This window comes from Hyla sarda, chromosome 7 (genome assembly GCF_029499605.1).
Source record: "Hyla sarda isolate aHylSar1 chromosome 7, aHylSar1.hap1, whole genome shotgun sequence".
NCBI lineage: Eukaryota > Metazoa > Chordata > Amphibia > Anura > Hylidae > Hyla > Hyla sarda.
Window position 1 is genome coordinate 155,506,911 of NC_079195.1, and position 25,328 is coordinate 155,532,238.

A 25,328-nucleotide genomic window follows, 5' to 3' on the forward strand; every position below is an offset into this window, starting at 1 on the left:
ACCGTATTTATCGGGGTATACCACGCACCGGCCTATAACACGCACCCTCATTTTACCAAGGATATTTGGGTAAAAAAAAGTTTTTTACCCAAATATCCATGGTAAAATGAGGGTGCGTGTGTGCGCGTGTATACCCCGATACATCCCCAGGAAAGGCAGGGGGAGAGAGGCCGTTGCTGCCCGCTTCTCTCCCCCTGCCTTTCCTGGGGTCTAGAGCCCTGCTGCCGGCCCTTCTCACCCCCTGGCTATTGGCGCCGCTGCCCGTTCTGTCCCCCTGACTATCGGTACCGGCGCCCCATTGCCGGCGCCGATAGCCCGCGCTGCTGCAGGCCTCCGGTGTGCGTCCCCTGCGTCGTTGCTATGCACGGCGCGGCGCACTGACATCATGCGCCGCGCCGTGCAGCGCATAGCAACGACGCAGGGGACGCTCGCCGGAGGCCTGCAGCAGCGTGGACCCGACCCAGGAAATTATGCCACCGGGGATGGGGGGAGGCAACGGGGCAGCGGCGCCGGCAATGGGTGCCGCTGCCCCTTCTCTCCCCCTGGCTGTCGGTGCCAGCAATGGGGCGCCGGTACCGATAGTCAGGGGGAAAGAACGGGCAGCGGCGCCGATAGCCAGGGGGACAGAAGGGCCGGCAGCAGGGCTCTAGACCCCAGGAAAGGCAGGGGGAGAGAAGCGGGCAGCGACGGCCTCTCTCCCCCTGCCTTTCCTGGGGGTGTATCGGCGTATAACACACACATAGACTTTAGGCTAAAAATTTTAGCCTAAAAAGTGCGTGTTATACGCCGATAAATACGGTAAGTACACTAGGTAGGAGAAATATCATTATAAAGTTATCCACCCAGAATTAATGTTATTCAAATAAATGCAATATAGAATGTATAGATATATTACATTGTATATACAGGTACTAAGAATATACTCAATTTCCAACAGTAGATATATATATATATATATATATATATATATATATATATACACACATACACATCTCCTACATAGTTAGTACTGTCGAAAAAAGACATATATCCATCAAGTTCAACCAGGGAATTAAAGGGTAGGGGTGTGGCGCGATATTGGGGAAGGGATGGGATTTTATATTTCTTCATAAGCATTAATGTTATTTTGTTCCAGGAATGTATCTAATCCTGTTTTAAAGCTGTTAATTTTTCCTGCTGGGACCAGTTCTTGAGGTAGACCGTTCCATAAATTCACAGTCCTCACGGTAAAGAAGGCGTGTCGCCCCTTTAGACTAAACCTTTTCTTCTCCAGACGGAGGGAGTGCCCTCTCGTCCTTTGGGGGGGGGGGGGGGGGTTTAACCTGGAACAGTTTTTCTCCATATTTTTTGTATGGGCCATTAATATACTTAAACACGTTTATCATAATCCCTCTTAAACGTCTCTTCTAAAGACTAAACAATTGTGTAATTGTGTTTCAGAAGAGGAGGCTGTCATTCTCCCTATAGGCCCCACCCTTCTCCTCCCACTCCTCTATGTCACCGTCACAATACCAACATACAACACACAGGGCCCACATTCTCACCAAAAATGTAAAAGAATAAAAGTTTACAGAGCTCTCAAAAATTGGGAAAAAATCATCTCCAATGCGCATTGTTTATAATCCATTAAACAATTAGCTTGATTTTAAATGCCTAAAGTAATATTTATTAATTGAATAGTGATCACTTTTTTTTATTTATTTTATATCTCATTTTGTTCTTCTTGGCCACATTTCTTCTCTTGTTAGTCCTGTAATATAATCAGACAACTAATCGCATTTCCCGATACACTTAATTTTTTTGGCATCCAACCTGTGTACCTGTGAAAACAATTGGGAAATTAATGAAATATCATCAAAATAGGTTCAATTTCATACCACGTGGATTTTTTTCACGATATAACTACATATACACAGAGACAATGCAGGGACAAAAAAGAGGAAGGTAACTGTATATTAGTATTACAAAAATAAAGATCTGCCACCGCCCTATAATGGTGGCGATCCTAACTGTGGGTTGTGTCTCCACTGCGGCCAACACTAGAGACCTACCACATACTTTGCATTCCATAGCAATATACACTCAACATCATCATCATCATCTTCACTTGCAAATGCTCTCTTTATTTAATATATACATACATATTATATCTCCTATTAAACATCCCACTGACAAACTACCAAAATATATATCTGTACATCAGTGCTAATTTCATAACCTAATTATCTTGATTATAATCACAACAGTCCAGATAACTACAATATAACCAATCAAATCACAACCTGCTCTCAAGAATCACACTATTGCATATGTATACTTCTGTCCATCAACACATTCCAAACCCTCAACTGCCCCAAGATCCATAATATCCATAATATATACTTCACCTGCTTTCCTATCATGAGTCTCTATTCTATTTCTCTCTCTCTAACTCTATCCAGCTGCTACAATCTGTACCTCTTTCACTTGCAAACACCATCAGCTCCCGGATCAAACCCACCAACGTCCTCAATACAATGCACACAGCCATTTCAAAACCACTAAGGAACATTTTTTAGGAGACAATGGCCCTCATTTACTATTCTAAACCCGACTTCTTTTGTCGGTTTTTTTTGGCACATCTTTGTCTGCGCCATGTCGCAGACATCGTGCGCCAGTCTGCGACACGATGTGGATTCTCCCAAACCCAAAAAAGGGGCGTTACCCGACATTTCTGAGCTTTTCCACGTATTTATAAAGGTTTCCAAACCGAATTTGTTGAATTGTTGTGGATTTTTTCCCGACAACTCAGAGGAGTTGGAAACCAAAACCTACAAAACCAACGTGCGACAAACAGGATGCGACATAATAATAAATACCAGGGGAAAAAAGCAGTCGGGTAAGAAAGCAAGATAGACTTACAACCCGATTTTCTAAGTAAATGAGGGCCAATGAGACAATCAATTCTACTCAAAAATGTATTTCACAACACAGCCATAGCTTTGAAATTTCTCATCATACCTTCTGCTCACCCCTTGGCATTTTTGCTCATTTTCTTACAGCTCAGTCACCCATTTAACAAGCCGCTATTTGCTTCACACTTGATCCCCCTCAGATCTGGTGGCCCCCCTTGCTCTACCAATGAGGTCATTTTAACTGCAGCTCTGAACTGTTCTGTCATCTACAAATTACAAAACCCCTCTCAACTTCTCCTTTGCATAGGAAATGTTTCCCTGGAACATTACAGACACATTTAAATACAGTAAATACAGGTTTTTTCAATCTGAACAGTTTAAAGTTAACCAATTGAGAATAAAATAATTGTGAGGCTTCAAATTCTCAGGAGAAGTTCAAACAAGAAGTACGGTGTCATGCTTTAGCAGATGACAACAATCCGCCATCTTCTAATATCCCCTTCTGTTCTTTGAGGGCCTTTGCCCACAATTCTGGGTGTAATCTACCTTCTTCATGAATGCTACATATAGACATCAATTTTTTCATTTACTCAACATGTTTCTTCCCTTCACGGCGTGTGACTAAGTCACGCATCTCTTCACCCCCAGGGAGAGCAGAAGTCTGACTCTTGAATAAAGTTTGCAAACTGTTCATATCTACCAAAGTGCAGCAACCTCAAAGTTTAACAACTTCGGGAGAAGTGAGGACCTTATACCCTCCCTATCACCGTGATCTCTGATCGGAGAACGGCTGAACAAAAATTGGCACATAAAACAAACAAAAAGGTGCATACGGGCACGAGCAAAAGTTGACTACTAGAACGGCACAAAAGTTACCTGCTGGTACGGTACAAAAGATACTCACAGGTGCAACTCAAAGATACCTACAGGTACAACGCAAAAGATACCAGGAGTACGGCATAAAAGAAACCAGCGGTACAGACACAAAAGATACCATAGGTACAAACGCAAAGGGTAATAACACCTTTTTCCCGACCAGACCGTCTCCACTGAGTAGATGGATAGAAGGAAAAAAAACTAAAATCTACTGCAAACAAAAATCTGAACTAGAACCAGAATGAACATCAAAAACAAAATCAGAAATAATAAAATTTTTCTGGATCTCTCACAAGTCCCGATTTAAAAAATTATTTAAATTTAGACTTAAGCAGCAGGCAGTCAGTCACCCGTGACTATGACTCCTTGTATCAAATAAGACCGCACAGCAGGGAGATCACCTGTCGCTATCAGTCGGTCCCGGAGGGGTGACACAGCTGTCCCACAGGGGAGAAGATGGCTAGAAGCTTGGAGGAGTGTTTAAACTAGGGACTTGGGGGGAGGGAACCTACAGCAAAGAGGGGGAAGATAGTGTAGATAGAGAGGTGGGAATTATAAATGTACTTGGGGGTGGAGCGGAGGGAGGGGTTAGAATAGTTAATAGGAATAGGCTTCATAGGAAAATAAAACTTACACCCTTGAATCCCATTAACCCCAGTAACATAAAGGATGGAAATGTAAAGTGTATGTTCACAAATGCCAGAAGCCTAGCAAATAAAATTGGGGAGCTTGAGGCCTTGATACTGGAGGAACATATTGATATAGTTGGGGTCACTGAGACATGGCTGGACTCCTCGCATGACTGGGCTGTCAATCTGCAGGGGTTTACATTGTTTCGCAAGGATAGAATGAACAGAAAAGGTGGTGGAGTCTGTCTGTAGGTAAGAAGTGGTATGAAAGGCAGTGTGAACGATGCCATAGTGTGTGATGATTCTGAGGAGGTGGAATCACTGTGGGTAGAATTACAAAAGGAGGGAAATACTGAAAAAATAATACTTGGTGTAATCTACAGACCCCCTAATATCACTGAAGAAATAGAAGGTCGGCTGCATAAACAAATAGAGAGGGCCGCCTGGGCAGGTACAGTAGTAATAATGGGAGATTTTAACTATCCAGATATAGATTGGGGTCCGGGGTTGGCTAAAACTACAAAGGGGCGACAATTCCTAAATTTATTGCAGGATAATTTTATGGGCCAGTTTGTGGAGGACCCAACAAGAAGTGATGCCTTGTTGGATCTGATCATTTCCAACAACGCAGAGCTGGTTGGTAATGTAACTGCGGGAAAACCTTGGTAATAGCGACCACAATATAGTTACTTTTGACTTAAAATGTAGAAAACAAAGACAGGCGGGGAAGGCAAAAACATATAACTTTAAAAAGGCAAACTTCCCTGGGCTGAGGGCTGCACTACAGGACATAGACTGGGGGGAGGTGTTCTCAAATACTGATACAGAAGGTAAAGAGGACATGAATAAATTCCAGAATGAGGTGGAAAAGGATCTTGTTGCCTTTAGCAACAGCATTTCAACAAGACAACCTAAATCAGACAACCTGACCAAAAAAGAACGTTATGCATTAAAAGAGCTAGCATCATATGATGACATTGTGGTCAGGATGTCTGATAAGGGGGGTCTTGTTACGGTAATGGACAAAGAAATGTATATTTCACAAATCAATGAGTTATTAAATGATGCAAAAACTTATAGGAAATTGGATCATGATCCCACTTTCAAATTCCAACAGGAACTTAGCAAATTACTAGAGGAGGGCATAGCATTGGGAGTTCTTTCAGAGAGAGATAGGGATTATTTATATGTAGAACAACCTATTATCCCGGTACTGTATACTCTCCCCAAAACCCAAAAGGGCATTATTCCTCCGCCCATGAGACCTATCGTGTCCGGCAGTGGATCTTTGTTGGAGCGATTGTCTACATGGGTGGATCGGCTATTACAGCCATTAGTACAGCGAGTTCCCGGGTACTTAAAAGACACCAGAGATGTGTTAAAATCGTTTGAAAACACGGAGTGGGATCCAGGGTTCGCATGGCTCTCCTGTGATGTGGTGTCATTATACACCAGCATACCATGGACCGTTGCCATGCGGGCCCTGGATCATCATCTCGTTACCCATAGCAACTACTTTCCAGATTTATGTGAATACATTAAAATGGTTGTTTGGTTTCTCATGTCCCGTAACTACTTCACTTTTGATAGGTCCTTTTTTGTCCAAGTAAGCGGCGTTTCTATGGGGGCCAGACATTCACCCTCACTTGCTAACTTAACCATGTCGTTTTGGGAATCACAATTTATTTATACAGATGAAAATCCCTTTAGGGCCAGCATACAGTGGTACGGCCGATTTATTGATGACCTCCTCCTTATTTGGAGAGGGGACATCGCGACCGTGCCACTGTTTGGGGACTACTTAAACAATAATATGTTTAATTTAAAATTTACCTATCATGTGGACACTACCAGTATAACTTTTTTGGATTTAGTGTTGAGAGGGTCCCAGAATCAAATCATTGAGACCTCCACGTACAGAAAGCCCATATCGGGCAATACGGTCCTGAGAGCAGATAGCAATCACCCCACACACACGGTCCAAGCGATCCCAGTTGGGGAACTAACCAGACTAAAAAGGAATTGTACTAATACAAATGTATATAACACACAAGCCAGTGAATTAAAACAAAGATTAAAATCTAGGGGATATTCCAATCATACTCTTAAAAAAGCTGAACAAAAAGTAGCTAAAAAGGAAAGAGTTAATTTATTAAACCCAAATAATGCCAATAAATCATCCACCAGATCTGAAAAACCAGTTCTGGCTATTACCTATTCACCTTACTTCAATCAGGTCAAAAGCATAGTACAGCGACATTTACATTATCTGAAACAGGATCATACGCTGGCTGGAATCTTAGAAGAAGGTTGCAGAATAGTGTCCAAACGGGCCCCCACACTTGGAGACAAACTATCCCCGAGTGTGGTCGTTTCACAGAACAGGAGAAATAGCAGCTGGTTAGAAAGGAAAGGGTTTTTCAAGTGCGGACATAAAGTGTGCCGTACTTGTCAGTATGTCAAACAGATGACCCAGTTCGAGAGCTCGGATGGTACCAAAAGGTACCCTATCAATAATTACATGAACTGTAATTACAGTAATGTAATTTATATGATAGAATGCACAGAATGCAATTTAAAATATGTGGGATACACAACAAGAAAACTGAAAATAAGAGCACTGGAACATCTGAATGACAGTACAATGACAGCAGTAAGACAGAGATCTGCTGCATCTGCACATTTTCACTTTGCACATGCCGGTAAATTAAACACCTTTCGAATTTTTGCCATTGAGCATGTAAAAACGGGCACGAGAGGGGGTTGTATCAGGAAAAAATTGGCAGATCGTGAAGCATATTGGCAGTTCACACTGGGGACTCGCTCTCCGACGGGTCTAAATGTCCGTCAAGAACTGCTGTTTCACTACTAAAAGCATTAACACCAATTTTACGAACCCCCTTCCGTGACATTTAATCCTATAATTTTATGAACAATTAAGCCATATCATTGCATGTATGTTTAATTTTTTGGTTTTTTATACATATATTTTAACATTGTTTGTTCTTACTAATGTGAACCATGCCACACGTCTCCAGAGAGAGGTGGGGATATGGGATTTTTTCCCTTCCCTCCCACAAGCAAAAGATATTTAACCTCACCTGGTAGTACCTGTGACATCACCGACAAAGAGCGCATGCGCTCGAAACGCGTCTGAGTTCAGGCTGATTTTACCTGTGTGCTGTGTTTCTAATAAAGCTGCATAGAAATAGTGCTGGATCATCTGCCTTTCATTTTCGTTGCTGGTGTTGGCTGGACACCGATCCGAGCACATTACAGGGGATTGGAGAGCTGGTGTTTCTACGTAGAAGGTAAATGGGACATCTTTAAATTAACTCTAAATAACTATACAGCTAAATATATACCAAAGGGGAACAAATATAAATGACTAAAACTAAATCCTACATGGCTGACAAATGATGTTAAAAGAGCAATAAACAACAAAAAAATAGCCTTCAAAAAATTCAAATCTGATGGGTCAGCTACATTTACACAGTACATGGAGCTTAATAAAATCTGTAAAAATTTAATAAAAACAGCAAAAATTCTAAACGAGAGACAGGTGGCCAAAGAAAGCAAAACTAATCCTAAATTTTTTTTAGATATATAAATGCACAAAAATCAAGGACAGAGCATGTAGGACCCCTTAATAATGATAATGGGGAGGTTGTCACGGGCGATCAAGAGAAGGCGGAGCTACTGAATGGGTTCTTTAGTTCTGTATATACTAAGGAAGAAGGAGCTGACATTGAACAGGTCAGTGCTGGTAACACATCATGTAATGTACTGAACTGGCTTAATGTAGAGATGGTACAAGGTAAGTTAAGTAATATAATTGTAAGCAAATCTCCAGGGCCAGATGGATTGCACCCAAGAGTTCTCAGAGAGGTAAGTTCAGTAATATCTGTACCCCTGTTCATGATATTTAGAGATTCTCTGGTGTCTGGTATTGTGCCAAGGGACTGGCGCAAGGCGAATGTGGTGACAATCTTCAAAAGGGCTCTAGGTCTTCCCCAGGAAACTATAGACCGGTAAGTTTAACGTGCATTGTGGGTAAATTGTTTGAAGGACTTATAAGGGTAAGTTAAGGTCTTTGGGTTTGGAAATTTTAGTTTGTAACTGGATTGAACACCGGCTCATGGATCGTACCCAGAGAGTGGTGGTCAATAATTCGTACTCTGATTGGTCCCCGGTAATTAGTGGTGTACCCCAAGGTTCAGTACTGGGACCGCTGTTATTTAATTTATTTATCAATGATATAGAGGATGGTATTAACAGCTCTGTTTCTATCTTTGCAGATGACACCAAGCTTTGTAGCACAGTACAGTCTATAGAGGATAAGCATATCGCGCCACACCCCTACCCCTTTATTCCCTGGTTGAACTTGATGGACATATGTCTTTTTTCAACCGTACTAACTATGTAACTATGTAACTATGTAAGTTACAAGATGACTTGGGTAGACTAAGTGTCTGGGCATCCACTTGGCAAATGAGGTTCAATGTGGATAAATGTAAAGTTATGCATCTGGGTACTAATAACCTGCATGCATCGTATGTCTTAGGAGGGATTAAACTGACAGAGTCACTGGTAGAGAAGGATCTGGGTGTACTTGTAGGTCACAGACTACAGAATAGCATGCAATGTCAGGCTGCTGCTTCCAAAGCCGACAGGATATTGTCATGTATAAAAAGAGGCATGGACTTGAGGGACCGGGAGATAATACTCCCCCTTTATAAAGCATTGGTACGGCCTCACCTGGAATATGCTGTTCAGTTTTGGTCACCTGTACATAAAAGGGACACTGTGAAGCTGGAAATGGTGCAGAGACGCGCGACAAAACTAATATGGGGCATCTTAGCTATGAGGAGCGATTAAAGGAGTTACAATTGTTTAGTCTTGAGAAGAAACGTTTAAGGGGGGATATGATAAACGTATATAAGTATATTAATGGCCCATACAAAAGATATGGAGAAAAACTGTTCCAGGTTAACCCCCCCCCCCCCCCCAAAGGACGAGGGGGCACTCCCTCCGTCTGGAGAAGAAAAAGTTTAGTCTCAAGGGGCGACACGCCTTCTTTACCATGAGAACTGTGAACTTATGGAACAGTTTACCTCAGGAACTGGTCCCAGCAGGAAAAATTAACAGCTTTAAAACAGGATTAGATACATTCCTGGAACAAAATAACATTAATGCTTATGAAGAAATATAAAATCCCATCCCTTCCCCAATATCGCGCCACACCCCTACCCCTTAATTCCCTGGTTGAACTTGATGGACATATGTCTTTTTTCGACCGTACTAACTATGTAACTATGTAACAGGTTCCCACAAGGCTGCCCAAAGACACTGATAAGCTACAGATTTATAAAGAAATCAGCAGACTTACCGTGCTTAACATGGAGGTGATCAGGCTCAGATTTTGGGCAGTCCTGGGTCCCCCCGGGCAGCCGGGCGTCGCCCCTCTGAAAACCTGGTCTCCCCTCGAGTGCGATCCGAGTCACGGCACCAACTGTCAAGGAGTGACTCGCAGATTTAGGCCTCAAATTTGACTGACTGCCTCTGTTGATTAATATTTGCTGGTTGTCGACACAAAGAAAGAGCACCACACAAAGAGTTGGTACAACTTTCCTTTTCCAGCAGATGTGTTGGTCACACTGGCCAAGGAGTTCTGCTTTATTATACGGAAGTTACATTTGCTTTATACAGTTATCAAAGTGGGAGGTTAATTATCACATCAAACTATTGTGTTACTTTTTGATTGGTCATTTTTGTATATATGCAAAATCATCTTATTAATATGTATATATAGATATATTTATCATCTGCGGTTGTGATCTAATATTTTCCAGCTTTGGTTTCTAGCTTCTCTTTTTCCTTCAACTTTTGCCTTCAGTCTTGACCGCAGCGTTAGTTCCTTGTTCTATGCTGGTACTTTCCTGCTGATTCATGCGTCTGATGACAGACTCCATTTTAAAAACAGGCTTAGCATAAACTGATATATGGATTAAGGATAATAAATGTCTTTCAATAATCAATCAATCTTAGTCCCCACCCGTCATCCGACACGGAGCGAAGTTCGCTCTGTGCAGCAGATGACAGGGGGTGCTGCAGGAGAGATTGCGGGATTCCCAGCTGCGGGAACCCCACGATCAGACATCTTATCCCTTATTCTTTGGATAAGGAATAAGATGTCTAGGGGCAGAGTACCCATTTATGTATGAAATACAAAATTATTTAAGTTTTTGTGTATTGAACAGGGTATATTATATTTCTCATTATAAACATAGTTACATAGTTACATAGTTAGTACGGTTGAAAAAAGACATATGTCCATCAAGTTCAACCAGGGAATTAAGGGGTAGGGGTGTGGCGCGATATTGGGGAAGGGATGGGATTTAATATTTCTTCATAAGCATTAATGTTATTTTGTTCCATGAATGTATCTAATCCTGTTTTAAAGCTGTTAATTGTTCCTGCTGTGACCAGTTCCTGAGGTAGACCGTTCCATAAATTCACAGTCCTCACGGTAAAGAAGGCGTGTCGCCCCTTGAGACTAAACTTTTTCTTCTCCAGACGGAGGGAGTGCCCCCTCGTCCTTTGGCGGGGTTTAACCTGGAACAGTTTTTCTCCCTATTTTTTATGTATGGGCCGTTAATATACTTATATACGTTTATCATATCCCCCCTTAAACGTCTCTTCTCAAGACTAAACAATTGTAACTACTTTAATCGCTCCTCATAGCTAAGATGTTCCATGCCCCATATTAGTTTAGTCGCGCGTCTCTGCACCCTTTCCAACTCCGCAGTGTCCCTTTTATGGACAGGTGCCCAAAACTGAACAGCCTATTCCAGGTGAGGCCTTACCAATGCTTTATAAAGGGGGAGTATTATGTCCCTGTCCCTTGAGTCCATGCCTCTTTTGATACATGACAATATCCTGCCGGCTTTGGAAGCAGCAGCCTGACATTGCATGCTATTCTGTAGTCTGTGATCTACAAGTACACCCAGATCCTTCTCTACCAGTGACTCTGACAGTTTAATCCCCCCTAAGACATACGATGCATGCAGGTTATTAGTACCCAGATGCATAACTTTACATTTATCCACATTGAACCTCATTTGCCAAGTGGATGCCCAGACACTTAGTCTATCCAAGTCATCTTGTAACTTATGCACATCCTCTATAGACTGTACCGTGCTACAAAGCTTGGTGTCATCTGCAAAGATAGAAACAGAGCTGTTAATACCATCCTCTATATCATTGATAAATAAATTAAACAACAGCGGGCCCAGTACTGAACCTTGGGGTACACCACTAATAACCGGGGACCAATCAGAGTACGAATCATTGACCACCACTCTCTGGGTACGATCCATGAGCCAGTGTTCAATCCAGTTACAAACTAAAATTTCCAAACCCAAAGACCTTAACTTACCCGTCAGACGTCTATGAGGGACAGTATCAAACGCTTTAGCAAAATCCAGAAACACTATATCCACAGCCATTCCTCTGTCAAGGCTTCTACTCACCTCTTCATAAAAGCAAATTAGATTGGTTTGACAACTTCTATCCTTAGTAAACCCATGCTGGCTATCACTTATAATACAATTATCCCCTATGTATTCCTGTATGTAATCCCTTATAAGTCCTTCAAACAATTTACCCACAATGCACGTTAAACTTACCGGTCTATAGTTTCCTGGGGAAGACCTAGAGCCCTTTTTGAAGATTGGCACCACATTCGCCTTGCGCCAGTCCCTTGGCACAATACCAGACACCAGAGAATCTCTAAATATCATGAACAGGGGTACAGATATTACTGAACTTACCTCTCTAAGAACTCTTGGGTGTAGTCCATCCGGCCCTGGGGATTTGCTTACATTTATATCACTTAACTTACCTTGTACCATCTCTACATTAAGCCAGTTCAGTACATTACATGATGTGTTACCAGCACTGACCTGGCCAATGTCAGCTCCTTTTTCCATAGTGTATACAGAACTAAAGAACCCATTCAGTAGCTCCGCTTTCTCTTGATCGCCTGTGACAACCACCCCATTATCATTATTAAGGGGTCCTACATGTTCTGTCCTTGGTTTTTTTGCATTTATATATCTAAAAAAATATTTAGGATTAGTTTTGCTTTCTTTGGCCACCTGTCTCTCGTTTAGAATTTTTGCTGTTTTTATTACATTTTTACAGATTTTATTAAGCTCTTTGTACTGTTTAAATGTTATCGCTGACCCATCAGATTTGTATTTTTTGAAGGCTATTTTTTTGTTGTTTATTGCTCTTTTAACATCATGTGTCAGCCATGTAGGATTTAGTTTTAATTGTTTATATTTGTTCCCCTTTGGTATATATTTAGATGTATAGTTATTTAGAGTTGATTTATAGATGTCCCATTTACCTTCTGTATCAGTATTTGACAACACCTCCCCTTAGTCTATGTCCTGTAGTGCAGCCCTCAGCCCAGGGAAGTTTGCCTTTTTAAAGTTATATGTTTTTGCCTTCCCCGCCTGTCTTTGTTTTCTACATTTTAAGTCAAAAGTAACTATATTGTGGTCGCTATTACCAAGGTTTTCCCGCACAGTTACATTACCAACCAGCTCTGCGTTGTTGGAAATGATCAGATCCAACAAGGCATCACTTCTTGTTGGGTCCTCCACAAACTGGCCCATAAAATTATCCTGCAATAAATTTAGGAATTGTCGCCCCTTTGTAGTTTTAGCCAACCCCGGACCCCAATCTATATCTGGATAGTTAAAATCTCCCATTATTACCACTGTACCTGCCCGGGCGGCCCTCTCTATTTGTTTATGAAGCCGAACTTCTATCTCTTCAGTGATATTAGGGGGTCTGTAGATTACCCCAAATATTATTTTTTCAGTATTTCCCTCCTTTTGTAATTCTACCCACAGTGATTCCACCTCCTCAAAATCATCACACACTATGGCATCGTTCACACTGACTTTCATACCACTTCTTACATACAGACAGACTCCACCAACTTTTCTGTTCATTCTATCCTTGCGAAACAATGTAAACCCCTGCAGATTGACAGCCCAGTCATGCGAGGAGTCCAGCCATGTCTCAGTGACCCCAACTATATCAATATGTTCCTCCAGTATCAAGGCCTCAAGCTCCCCAATTTTATTTGCTAGGCTTCTGGCATTTGTGAACATACACTTTACATTTCCATCCTTTATGTTATTGGGGTTAATGGGATTCAAGGGTGTAAGTTTTATTTTCCTATGAAGCCTATTCCTATTAACTATTCTAACCCCTCCCTCCGCTCCACCCCCAGGTACATTTATAATTCCCACCTCTCTATCTACACTTTCTTCCCCCTCTTTGCTGTAGGTTCCCTCCCCCCAAGTCCCTAATTTAAACACTCCTCAACCCTTCTAGCCATCTTCTCCCCAAGCAAAGCTGCATCCTTCCCATTGAGGTGCAGCCCGTCCCTACGGTAGAGCCGGTAACCGACAGCGAAGTCAGCCCAGTTCTCCATGAACCCAAACCCTTCCTTCCTACACCAGCTTCTGAGCCACTTGTTTACCTCTCTGATCTCCCGCTGCCTCTCTGGTGTGGCTCGTGGTACTGGTAGTATTTCAGAAAATACTACCTTGGAGGTCCTTGCCTTAAGCTTGCGGCCTAAGTCCCTGAAATCATTTTTAAGGACACTCCACCTACCTCTTACTTTGTCATTGGTGCCAATATGTACCATGACTGCTGGGTCCTCTCCAGCCCCGCCCAGCAACCTGTCAACCCGATCCGTGATGTGCCGAACTCATGCACACTGTTCGGCGATCCCGGTCTTTGTGACAGATTGCCCTGTCTGTCCCCCTAATAATTGAGTCCCCCACCACTAGTACCTGTCTGGCCTGCCCTGTACTCCTCCCTCCCTCCTTACTGGAGCAGACACCCCCCTGGCGGTCAGAGGCGGTATCCTGCTGCAGTTCTGCTAGCTCTGTAATGGCATCCCCCTCATCTGCCAAGCGGACAAACTTGTTGGGGTGTGCCAGTTCAGGACTAGCCTCCTTGACACTTTTTCCCCTACCCCTCTTTCTAACTGTAACCCAGCTAACTGCCTGACTGTCCTGCAACTCCGTCCCACTGTCCTCCCCCACCTTTATTCCCGAGAGTGCCTGCTCAGTGAGCACGAGACTCCTCTCCATGTTGTTAATGCTTCTCATTGTTGCCAGTCGCCCCTCTAGATGCAGGATCTGGGCTTCCAAACGGACAACTAGCACACATCTCGCACAACAATATGCACCCTCAAACTGTTGTTCAAGGATTGCATACATTGAACAGGATGTACATTGGACTGCATTTTCCAACATGGAGGCCATCTAGTTATGGGGATTTCACAAATGTATAGGAAAAAACATATAGTCAAAATTACACTTAAAATTTTTTGTAGACCTTGTGGGTTCAGAAATTAACACTCACAGAGATCTCAACCTCCTGCTTTCAAACTCCTGTTTTTGTAACTCCTCTTTCACACCCCCTCACACAGCAACACTCAGAAGAGCAAGCTCTCAATTAGAGTCCCAAGCTAAGATTTATACACCTGTGCTCAATCTACTCCTCCTCCCCCTAGAGGTGGAACAGAGAAAAAAAAAAAAATGAAAAAGGGTGTTTAAACTCTAACAGTTATCCCACTATGTGCAAAAGAGAAAAACTTACCCAAAATATGAATGTGGGCTATAGGCAGTCGCACCCACCGCACAACAGATAATCACAGTTTTTGTAACTCCTCTTTCACGCCCCCTCTTACACAGCAACACTCAGAAGACAAGCGTGTTTATTTACTCCACATAGTTTTTCATAGTTTTCAAAAACGTAGGTGGCCAATACTTTTTTTTCTCCTTTTTTTTCTGTTTTCCTTACTACTGTATATATACTCGAGTATAAGGCAAGTTTTTCAGCACCATCTTTCGTGCCGAAAACGTCCCCCTCGACTTATACTCGAGTGATGGGGAAAAAAAATTGCAGGGATATCGGTGGGGGTGGCGAAGGGATGGGCCTGGCCATCCATCGTCACCCATCTATGCTGCAGGGACTCTCTGACTTCCAGTGGGGAGGGTGAGCCAGTCCGGGCCATCCATCTTGACCAGGAGGCCCTCTTCTCTGCTACGGGCCAGCCCTGGACTTGCGACGCTGCATTGACCCCGCCGTGAAGGGACGTCCGCGCGGCGGCATCAGTGCAGCGTCACTAGTCCAGGGCCAGCCCGCAGCGGAGAAGAGGGCCTCTCGGTCAAGATGGATGGCCCGAACCGGCTCACCCTCCCCACTAGAAGTCGGACGGTCCCTGCAGCGACGTTGGACGGCTGCTAGGGAAGGACCAACAGAGCTGCAACTGTTGAGGTGAGTAGAGAACAAGAGAGGGGGGTCTGGATGATGACACGGGGGTATGAGGGGGATCTGGACAATGATATGGGGGGCAATGGGGATCTGTATTATGGGGGGATGAGGGAGGTCTGGATAATGATATGGGGGCAAGGGGGATCTGTATGATGGGTGGATGAGGGGGGGGCTGGATGATGACAGGAGGGATGGGGGGTCTGGATGATGACAGTGGGAGTCGGGATGATGACAGAGGAAGGCGGGATGATGACGGGGGGGGAGGATGTATTTCCCACCCTAGGCTTATACTCGAGTCAATAGGTTTTCCTGTTTTTTCGGCTTATATTCGGAACGGCTAATACTTGAGTATATACGGTATCTTCTTTCCTTTCTCTCTTCAACCCTCCCATGTTTTATTTTCCTTTTCTCTCTGGAGAATCTGAGTCCCGATGGGCTGAGTAGGCGTGCACCAAGTCTCTGGTTGGAATTAGTGTCTGTATATAAGTCTGTGTGTGGCAGTGTGAATTTGAGCCATGATTAAGAACCATAGTGTTTTAAACGCATTAGCGTACGTAGGGTTTTACCTCACTTGAGCACTTTTTTGTTATTACTTTTTAATATGAATGGACCAATAAAATCCTTTCTATTTGTGGACTTAATAAATGTATATACAAGGGGTTAAAAAAAGAGAGAACAATATATAAACCTACAAATGCCTTAGGTGTACCACAATAAAACCCTCACACCAATATTGATACAAAAAATGGGGTTTAAAAATATTTTAGATTTTATTGAAAATGATATAGTAGATATTAAAACATACATAGAGGCGGAATAAAAAATACAAAATACATGTAAAAATATAAAATCCCATCCCTTCCCCAATATCGCGCCACACCCTTACCCTTCAATTCCCTGGTTGAACTTGATGGACATATGTTTTTTTCGACCGTACTAACTATGTAACTATGTAAGTCATAGTGTAAAAAAAAGTGTTTAAATGTAATAAAAGGTGGATGCTGGAGCAAAAATATCCTGGTATTAACAAGGCTCTGTAAGACTTGTAAATAAAACCTGGGGAATATACATGAAACTGTATAGTGCCGCTACATATGAAAAGTGCCAAGTGCCAAAGAATAATAAAAATAGGAAAAAGTACAAGTGAAGGTGCATACAAATAGTGAAATAATCACATCAAAGTGCACAGGTAGCATATGTATATATACAAACCACAATAGAATCAATCAGTGCAAAACCAATAAATAGATAAATATGTACCAGCCGTGATACTCCGGAGTGCCTTAAACTCACCCCAGCCCCACAACATACCTCCGACGTGTTTTGCCAAAGCAAGGGCTTTGTCTAGGAGTCAAAGGCTTTGCTTTGGTAAAACGCATGGAAGAAGAATTGTGGCCTAGCCTAGGACAGGAGGCTACTGGCTTGCTGTGATGGCACTATTCTATTCAATGCTGTACTGGCTCCACTCCTCTCTATGGCAGATGTGAAGGGAGGGAATAAAGAGGCCTGCTTGTGCAGCACATCTATACACAGGAGCAGCACACTGCTGAGGCTACTCTTAAAGCTGCACTTCCGGCCTCCACTCTTAAAGTGGTGCCTCCAATGCAAAGTGCTTTCAGTGCTGGCTAGTGGCCAGGCGTGTGCAGCACAATCTGTCCCTGTCAGTTCTGAAGTTTAGTACAGTGGACTTCAGTTTTAATGTGGCGTCCTCAGGCCAGCTACTCCTGGTACAGAGTGTGTGTGCATCACATCAGAGGAGACGAACAGCCCAACCCACAAATGCCCAGTGTGCCCGATGGCCAGTCAGGCCCTGAGTGGATGTGTGTATGTGTATCACATCAGAGGAGGCGGATGGCCCCACTGCCAGTCTGGCCCTGACCTTAATAGAATAAATTTGTAAGTCTACCCCGCCACCCCATAAGCAGTCCCCTGGGTGGGGAGCTATGCTTACCTAGTTCTGATGCTCTTGCAGTAGCGATGCCCCACGGTGTTATTGACAGCCTGTGTCTCCGCTCAATATATTGATATACCAATTAGCATGAGGGGATAGTATTGAATACATAAATATAAATGATATGTATAAAGGATATGTATAAAGTAACACATGTAACCAAAGCAAAATAAAATAAATCCTATTGCAAATAGCACACATATGTATGTGTCTTTATATTTTCTACGACTTTTTCTGCAGAAAATTTTGAGATTACTAGTGCTCTTAATTACATTTAAAATTTACATATCCCCACCATACCTGCGGGCAGAAACATCCCCAAGTGTTGTGAGGATAAAGATTTTACCATATATAATGCATTGCTGAACGTTATATATGGTAAAATCTAATGTTGTTAACCTTCTTAGCATCACTAAGGGAAAGAGTAAAGGTTTTTGATAGGGAGAGTTTTTACAAGGGTATGTTTATTCCCAGACTTGAGTATACCCTAAAATCTTTCTCAACATTTTCCCTATCTAACACATTACACGCTAGAAGTATGGTGTCTTCAGAATTGATCAGCCTGAACCTAATATGATATGATTGAAGCAGCATAGTGAGTCAACACACAAATGTTTGCATTCATATATGCCATATATATGCTTCTGGCAGCTATGTTCTGGGTATGTACCTTTTTGTTCTGATCGCCTATAGTTGATATAAAAATTACTTTACATTTTTTAATAAAAGTGAGGTTTTAGAGGCTATATCCGTTCTATGGATATAATTGATTGTGATATTTTAAAGGGGTACTCCGGTGGAAAACTTTTTTTTTTTTTTTTTATATCAACTGGTGCCAGAAAGTTAAACAGATTTGTAAATTACTTCTATTAAAAATCTTAATCCTTCCAGTACTTATTAGCTTCTGAATACTATAGAGGAAATTATTTTCTTTTTGGAACACAGAGCTCTCTGTTGACATCACGAGCACAGTGCTCTCTGCTGACATCTCTGTCCATTTTAAGAACTGTCCAGAGTAGGAGTAAATCCCCATAGCAAACATATGCTGCTCTGGACAGTTCCTAAAATGGACAGAGATGTCAGCAGAGTGCACTGTGCTTATGATGTCAGCAGAGAGCATTGTGTTCCAAAAAGAAAATAATTTCCTCTGTAGTATTCAACAGCTAATAAGTACTGGAAGGATTGAGATTTTTTAATGGAAGTAATTTACAAATCTTTTTAACTTTCTGGCACCAGTTGATAAAAAAAAAAAAATTAAAAGTTTTCCACGGGAGTAACGGGCCTTGAGAATTCTGTTGATATAATTTTGTACATTTTTAAATGAATGTATAATCTGTATTGTATTCTTAACAGGTACACTCCAGGAGGACAGTGGGAACTCCTTGGACAGCCAGCTTTCTTTCATATTAAACTGTAAAATAGAAAATGATGACTTCATGCAGCTTTCATGTTCAGGCCTCCAGGGTACAGATATCTCTGATCAAGATGAATGTGATATTGATAAATCGGATATTGTTACCACAGTGTATATTGGGGGTAAAATGTTTACTTGCACTGAGTGTGATAAGTTTTTTACCCAGCATGCAGCACTCATTAGACATCAGAGAAATCACACTGGGGAGAAGCCCTTTCCATGTTCTGAATGTGGTAAATCCTTTACACGCAAATCAATCCTTGTGGAGCATAAGAGAATTCATACAGGGGAAAAGCCATTTTCATGTGGTGAATGTGGAAGACGTTTTACCCAAAAGTCCAGCTTTGCTGTGCACCAACGCATCCATGGGAGGAAGGGATCATTTATTTGTTCTCATTGCGGAAAAGAATTTACTGAGAAGTTGAATAGTCACACACATGGGGAAGAGATCTCCTGCTTAAATTGCAGAGAGAAGGCTATGCGGAAGCTAGATGCTGGGGAACAGGTGGAAGACAAGATGCCATTTACGTGCTCTGAGTGTGGTAAATGTTTTACTAACAAATCTAAACTTAAAGTGCATGAGAAAATACACAATGGTGAAAAACCATATCCATGCTCTGAGTGCAAAAAATGCTTTTCACGCAAGTCAGTTCTTGTTGAGCACCAGAGGATCCATACAGGAGAGAAGCCATTTACATGCCCTATGTGTTGGAAGTCATTTACTCAGAGATCAGGACTTCTCATGCATCAGAAGGTTTGCTCGTGTGAGAAGACATTTTCATGTTTGGATTGTGGAAAACAGTTTATGCATACATTAAACTGTCAAGACAGAGAGCCAACATCTTGCCCAGAGTGCCAAGATTCAGGTACTGACTCCCAATCTCTTGATAAACCTTCAAAATATCACACAGGTTCAGCCGGCTTTAATTCTGGCAAATCAAATCATTCTATGAAATACAAGGCTCCTGCCCGCAAAGAATCATTCCATTGTTCCCGGTGTGGGAAGTCATTTATGTACAGATCAGAGCTCATGAAGCATGAGATTATTCACACAGACAAGAAGCCTTTCTCATGTTTTGATTGTGGCAAACGTTTTAACCAGAAAACCAATCTCCTTCACCATCTTACCATACATACAGGTGAAAAGCCTTTTAGGTGTTTAGATTGCAACAAAAGTTTCAGACTGAAAGCGAGTTTCCTCGTACATCAGAGGGTTCACTCAGGAGAGAAGCCCTATTCATGTTCTGATTGTGGCAAGTGTTTTACCCAGAAATCAAATCTTCTCAGACATCGGGTTCTTCACACAAGTTAACTGCTGTTAACTATGTTATCTTCTTGAACAGGAAGTCTTTAAGTGGAGTAGATAGTCTGGAAGCTTTTAATTGGGCATTGTCGTTATAAGAGGTTTGATTTTTTTTAACCAGTTCTCTTATGTATTTAAAGAGTACCTGTCACCAAATAAAACTTTTAATATAGTGTTCCTTTTGTAATTAGCATCGAGAGAGAGAGAGAGAAAAAAAAAAAAGCAGAAGCAGTGCAGTTATTCCCTGATAATATGGGATGCAGTTTAGGATATAGGTAGATTTTGCTCACCTTTATGTGGTGCACCTTTAATTGTTAAGAATGGCAGTTTACAGCATGGACTAAAGACTACATTGATTTACAAATCTGAAGTCTCCGGGAGTGCGCCTTTTGAGCCAAATAGTCAGATTTTCTGCCTGGACCAGAGGTCAGCCCTGCCAGGCTGCCCTCTTTCCAGCTGTTCCCTTCTGCTTGTGTAATTAGCAGACACTTTCCCATTCACTTGCTTTTAAAATTATCAACATAAATATGCTTAAAATGTAATAGACAAACTGGCCACTAGGTGGCTCTGTTCTGATCCCTGCCACAATTAATATAGTGAGTATGGTCTCCTCCCAGCATGACAGGAGACCAAACTCAGGGAGTGCTTCTCTGCATTGAGCTTGATTGACAGCTGCACAGAGCCTCACTGAAAGCTGTAAAGATCCTCACTGAAACATCCACAGAGCCTTATTGAAAGCTGCACAGATGTAAGCAAGAATAAGGGTAAGATACAGAGCTTTTTAAAGCTCTAAAAAAAAGGGGGGGGGGGTAGGAGGAGTGTTAGAAGTTGTAAGGGAACATAACCTGAGTTAGTTTAGAAAAGTTTATTTGGTGACAGGTACTTTTTAACTTTTGTGTGAGTGTACCTATAAAAGTCAGTATTCTGTCTGTTTGTCATTTGTAAATAATATAAATACTGAATTTGTGTTAATATTTATTATAAAACCAACAGATGTGTATTTCATTCAATAAACAGGAGATAGGAAAAAAGAGTAAGGCTAGGATTCCACTTAGGTTTTTGCCCTGTGTATTTTTTAGGCTTAAAAACGCCAGAAAAAAAAATGCTTTTTTTCATGCGTTTTTACCTTTGTGTGGAATTTGCCTTTTTTGGCCTCTTTTGGCGTTTTTGTTTTCAAAATTTGTTGGGTACCGGAAAAAAAGGATGCAGTAGGGATGGAAAAAAAATGTATTTAACAAAATGTTTATTTTTTTTATAACAAAATTGTAATACACTTTTAATAAAGTGTGTGTGTGTTTCTCTTTTTTTTTCCTCTAAATTTTTTAGGTAGTACTACTACTCACAGCATGGAACAGACTGTTCCATGATGGGAGTAGTAGTACCCGTACTAATAGAAAGATCGCCCCTGGTGTCACTACTGACATCCGCTGCGATCATCCTACTTATAGCAGAGATCTATACAGCGCTCGTATCTCTGCTCTGTACTTCGGGCCGGCCAGTGATATGAATAGAACATCGCTCATTCATATTATTCGCCCAGAGTGCGGATTGGCCGGATGGTTGCAGCCAATTCCTGCTCTCAGCGGGAAATATGAATCAGTGATGTTCTCTCCATATCACTTGCTGGCTGGAGTATAGTGCAGAAATGCGAAGTGCAGGAGAAAGCCGCTCCGCATCTCTTCAATAGATAGGATGATCGCAGCAGGTGTCAATAGTGACATCCACTGTGATCAGAGAATGCAGGGAGAGAAAACACAGAAAGACGGTGCTCCAATGGTGACAGATCGTAGGTGACTGGAAATGGTTAATAAAGGCTTTATTTCTGGTGTGGAACAACGCGTTTCGAGGGGGCACCCCTCTTCGTCAGGTTCACAACAAGACAGTATGTTTTACAGTTACTTATATACACGTAGAATTTCTAATTTTGGCGGGAAAGTAGGTCGCGGGTTCAGCGGTGACGTCATATGATCCGGGGTCCGCTGCTGGATGGGCTGCGCTTGTGTGACTTTATGGGAGGCTGGGTAGAACTTTAGGAAATTTTTTGCCATTGAAATCAATAGGCTGGGTAAAGCCTATGTGAAATGTGCTGTTGCGTATGCCTGCTATACAGAAGGGATTGCAACTAGGCAGTGGATGGGGGGCTAGAAATCTAGCATCGCATCCTGGTGTGGGCATAATTGCCCCTAGCTGACTCCGACAACACACCAGGAAAAAACAGTCCAAAACCACCAGTGCACTAAAAGGAGCATACAAATGCCATGCAAAAAACTGCCTCTGTTACAACATCATCTCCCACAGAAAATAATTCTTCACCGGGTTGGTGAAGGTGAAAAATTCCCCATAAAATTCCACTTAACATGCAAATCCAGATTTGTAATCTACATCATCTCCTGCATCTGTGGTAAAATTTACGTGCGCAGAACCACTCAGGAACTCCTCTCCAGACTCAACAATCACCATAACAATATCAAGAAAAAATTCCTTCTACACAGCCTATCCAGACACTGTGCCATCAAACATCCTGATACCCAAAACCCTATCACTATCTGCCCCATAGACCACATACCCAGCCACAGCTCCAACCGACTGCAAAATCTCATCCGAAAATAAATGTTTTGGATCTTCAAGCTTGACACCCTCTAGCCTCTTGGACTCAATGAAGCTACTGAACTCATCAAATAACACAACTGAACGGCCACCCATCAACTGACACACCACCTATCCCTTCTTATCACACCATATCCCCAAAGTCCACCACCACCAAGCCCAACCATCTAACACCGGCCTCCCCCCAGGCTGGTCACCCTGGGATCTAGTTCCCACAAATAAAATAATTCATTTATTCATATTCAATTTAAATCTCATTCAATGACCACCTTACATTCCATCCATATGCAGCTACATTCACATATCTCTGCTGCTATCTACCAGACAAACTCTTGTGCACAGAATACTACAGTGTCTCTATAAAAACTAAGCATCCCCACTGTTTACATGGCCTTTGTTTATTTTCCCACGGCACTTTCAATCGTCACATAACATACTTCCTACTACATGACCACATAGTTAACCAATTAACCCACTGACCTACATTTGTCAGTCAAACGAAAATACAAGTTCACCCACAAGCTAAAGTTTTATGCCCATGCCAGGATGCGATGCAAGATTTCTAGCCTAACAATGTGTGGTCCATGCTGGGAGTAGTAGTACTACCTAAAAAATGTTGAAAAAAAGTGAAAAGCACACACACACACACTACATTTTTATTATTGTCGGCCACATTTTTATTGCCCTGCCCGCACACATAAATTGATCCCTGTTTTAAAATTTATAAAAATGTTGTTATAAAAAGATAAATTTTGTTAAATACAATATTTTTCCATCACTACTGTATCTTTTTTATTATGTTTTTTAATGGTACCCTACGAAATTTTAATAAAAAAGGTATCTCCATCACTTTTTTCGATCGCTAAAGTCCAAAAAAGAATAAAAACCGACAGCAAAAATGCCAAGGTAAAAACCAACATGGCGTTTTTTTGGCGTCTTTTTTCTCCCATAAACATCTATGGGAGGAAAATGCAGCGATTTCTGTCCAAAAAACGCCAAACTAGTTTTTTTTGGGTGTTTTGAAAAACCAGCCTCTGAGCCCATAATTGGTGAAAAACGCCAAAAGGATAAAAAAAAAACGCCAAACTGAAAAACGACAAGTGGATCTGGCATTTTGCAGTTTACTATTCACTTGCAGCTAACATCTGGATGCGGCATTTTCTCACAAAAAATAAACGCCGTACAGGCAAAATGGACATTTTTTTGGGCATTTTTGCTTAAAAATCCTCAGTGAAATTCCAGCCTAAATGCAACAACATGACTAAGCAGTGTCCTGAATGGCCCTGTAGTAAAGGATGATTATAATGAACCCCTTTTCATTGCACCGATATTGATTTATTTATTTTTTGCTTATGTTTTTTTCCTAACCAACTTCTAAAATACATAAATGTTTTTATTTTTCATATAAGGGCATATTTTTGTAGCACAAGTTGTGCATTTTATTACCCTTAATTTTACTATATGTATTGTAAAATCAGAAGAAAAACTAAAAGAAAAATTACATTTTACTTGTATTATGCAGATTAGTATGCAGTTACCATAGTGTAAAATTTATATTTTTTAACTACTTTTTAACCCTTTCACGACCTAGCAATATTTTTTTTTTGGTTTAGATTTTTCCTTACTGCCATCTAATAGACTAACTGTTTTATTTTGAGGGCATGTTTTTTGACATATGAGGGCATGTTTTTTGTGTCACCAATTGTACTTTGTTATGACATCACTCATTTTACCTTCAAATGTACAGTAAAACAAGCAAAAAAAATATTTATAGTTAAATAAATATTTTTAGGACAAAATAAAACAATAATAAATAAAAAAAAAACACCATTTAGCAACTTTTGGGAACTTTTGTTACTGGACCCAGGCAGCACCTACACAGGGCCGGCAGATTGCTGCCCGAGAAGATTTTTGACCCCTTCGGCATCATGGTGCCTATTCCATCACGGTGCTGCTCAGGACGTATGGAGCGAGCTTCTGACTCGAGCCTGTTCCATTCATGGTGGCCCCCAGTTGATTCCTGTAGCTGGGGGCCGCCAACAATAGCCGGCATGCAGTTATTGATGCAGCTGGCTATTAACCCTTTAGATAGTCACTGACACTAGCGCCTACTGGCATCACTGGTGGTTTAGTGGGGTGGATTCCCCTCCCCCACAGCACGATTGCGGGAGGGAGATCCACTGTAGAGGTAGCCGGAGTGTTTCCTGTGGTCTGTGGCCCTGCTATCCCGTGCACCTTTCAGAAACAATGATACATTGGCCCTGAGTTACTATTGTAAATCCAA

General features: G+C 41.8%; 1 protein-coding gene across 10 annotated transcripts in view; it reads left to right on the forward strand.

Moving 5' to 3' along the window:
• LOC130282600 (gastrula zinc finger protein XlCGF26.1-like) overlaps positions 1-21,925 on the forward strand; it is a 381,272-nt gene extending 359,347 nt beyond the window's left edge. For all 10 annotated transcript variants that reach the window (XM_056531000.1, XM_056530995.1, XM_056530993.1 and 7 more), the window contains one exon: positions 19,074-21,925. In XM_056531000.1, coding sequence (XP_056386975.1) covers positions 19,074-20,446 — 1,373 coding nt within the window. In that variant the 3' untranslated portion in view covers positions 20,447-21,925. The remainder of the gene's footprint in view (positions 1-19,073) is intronic.
• Positions 21,926-25,328: the final 3,403 nt, after the last annotated feature.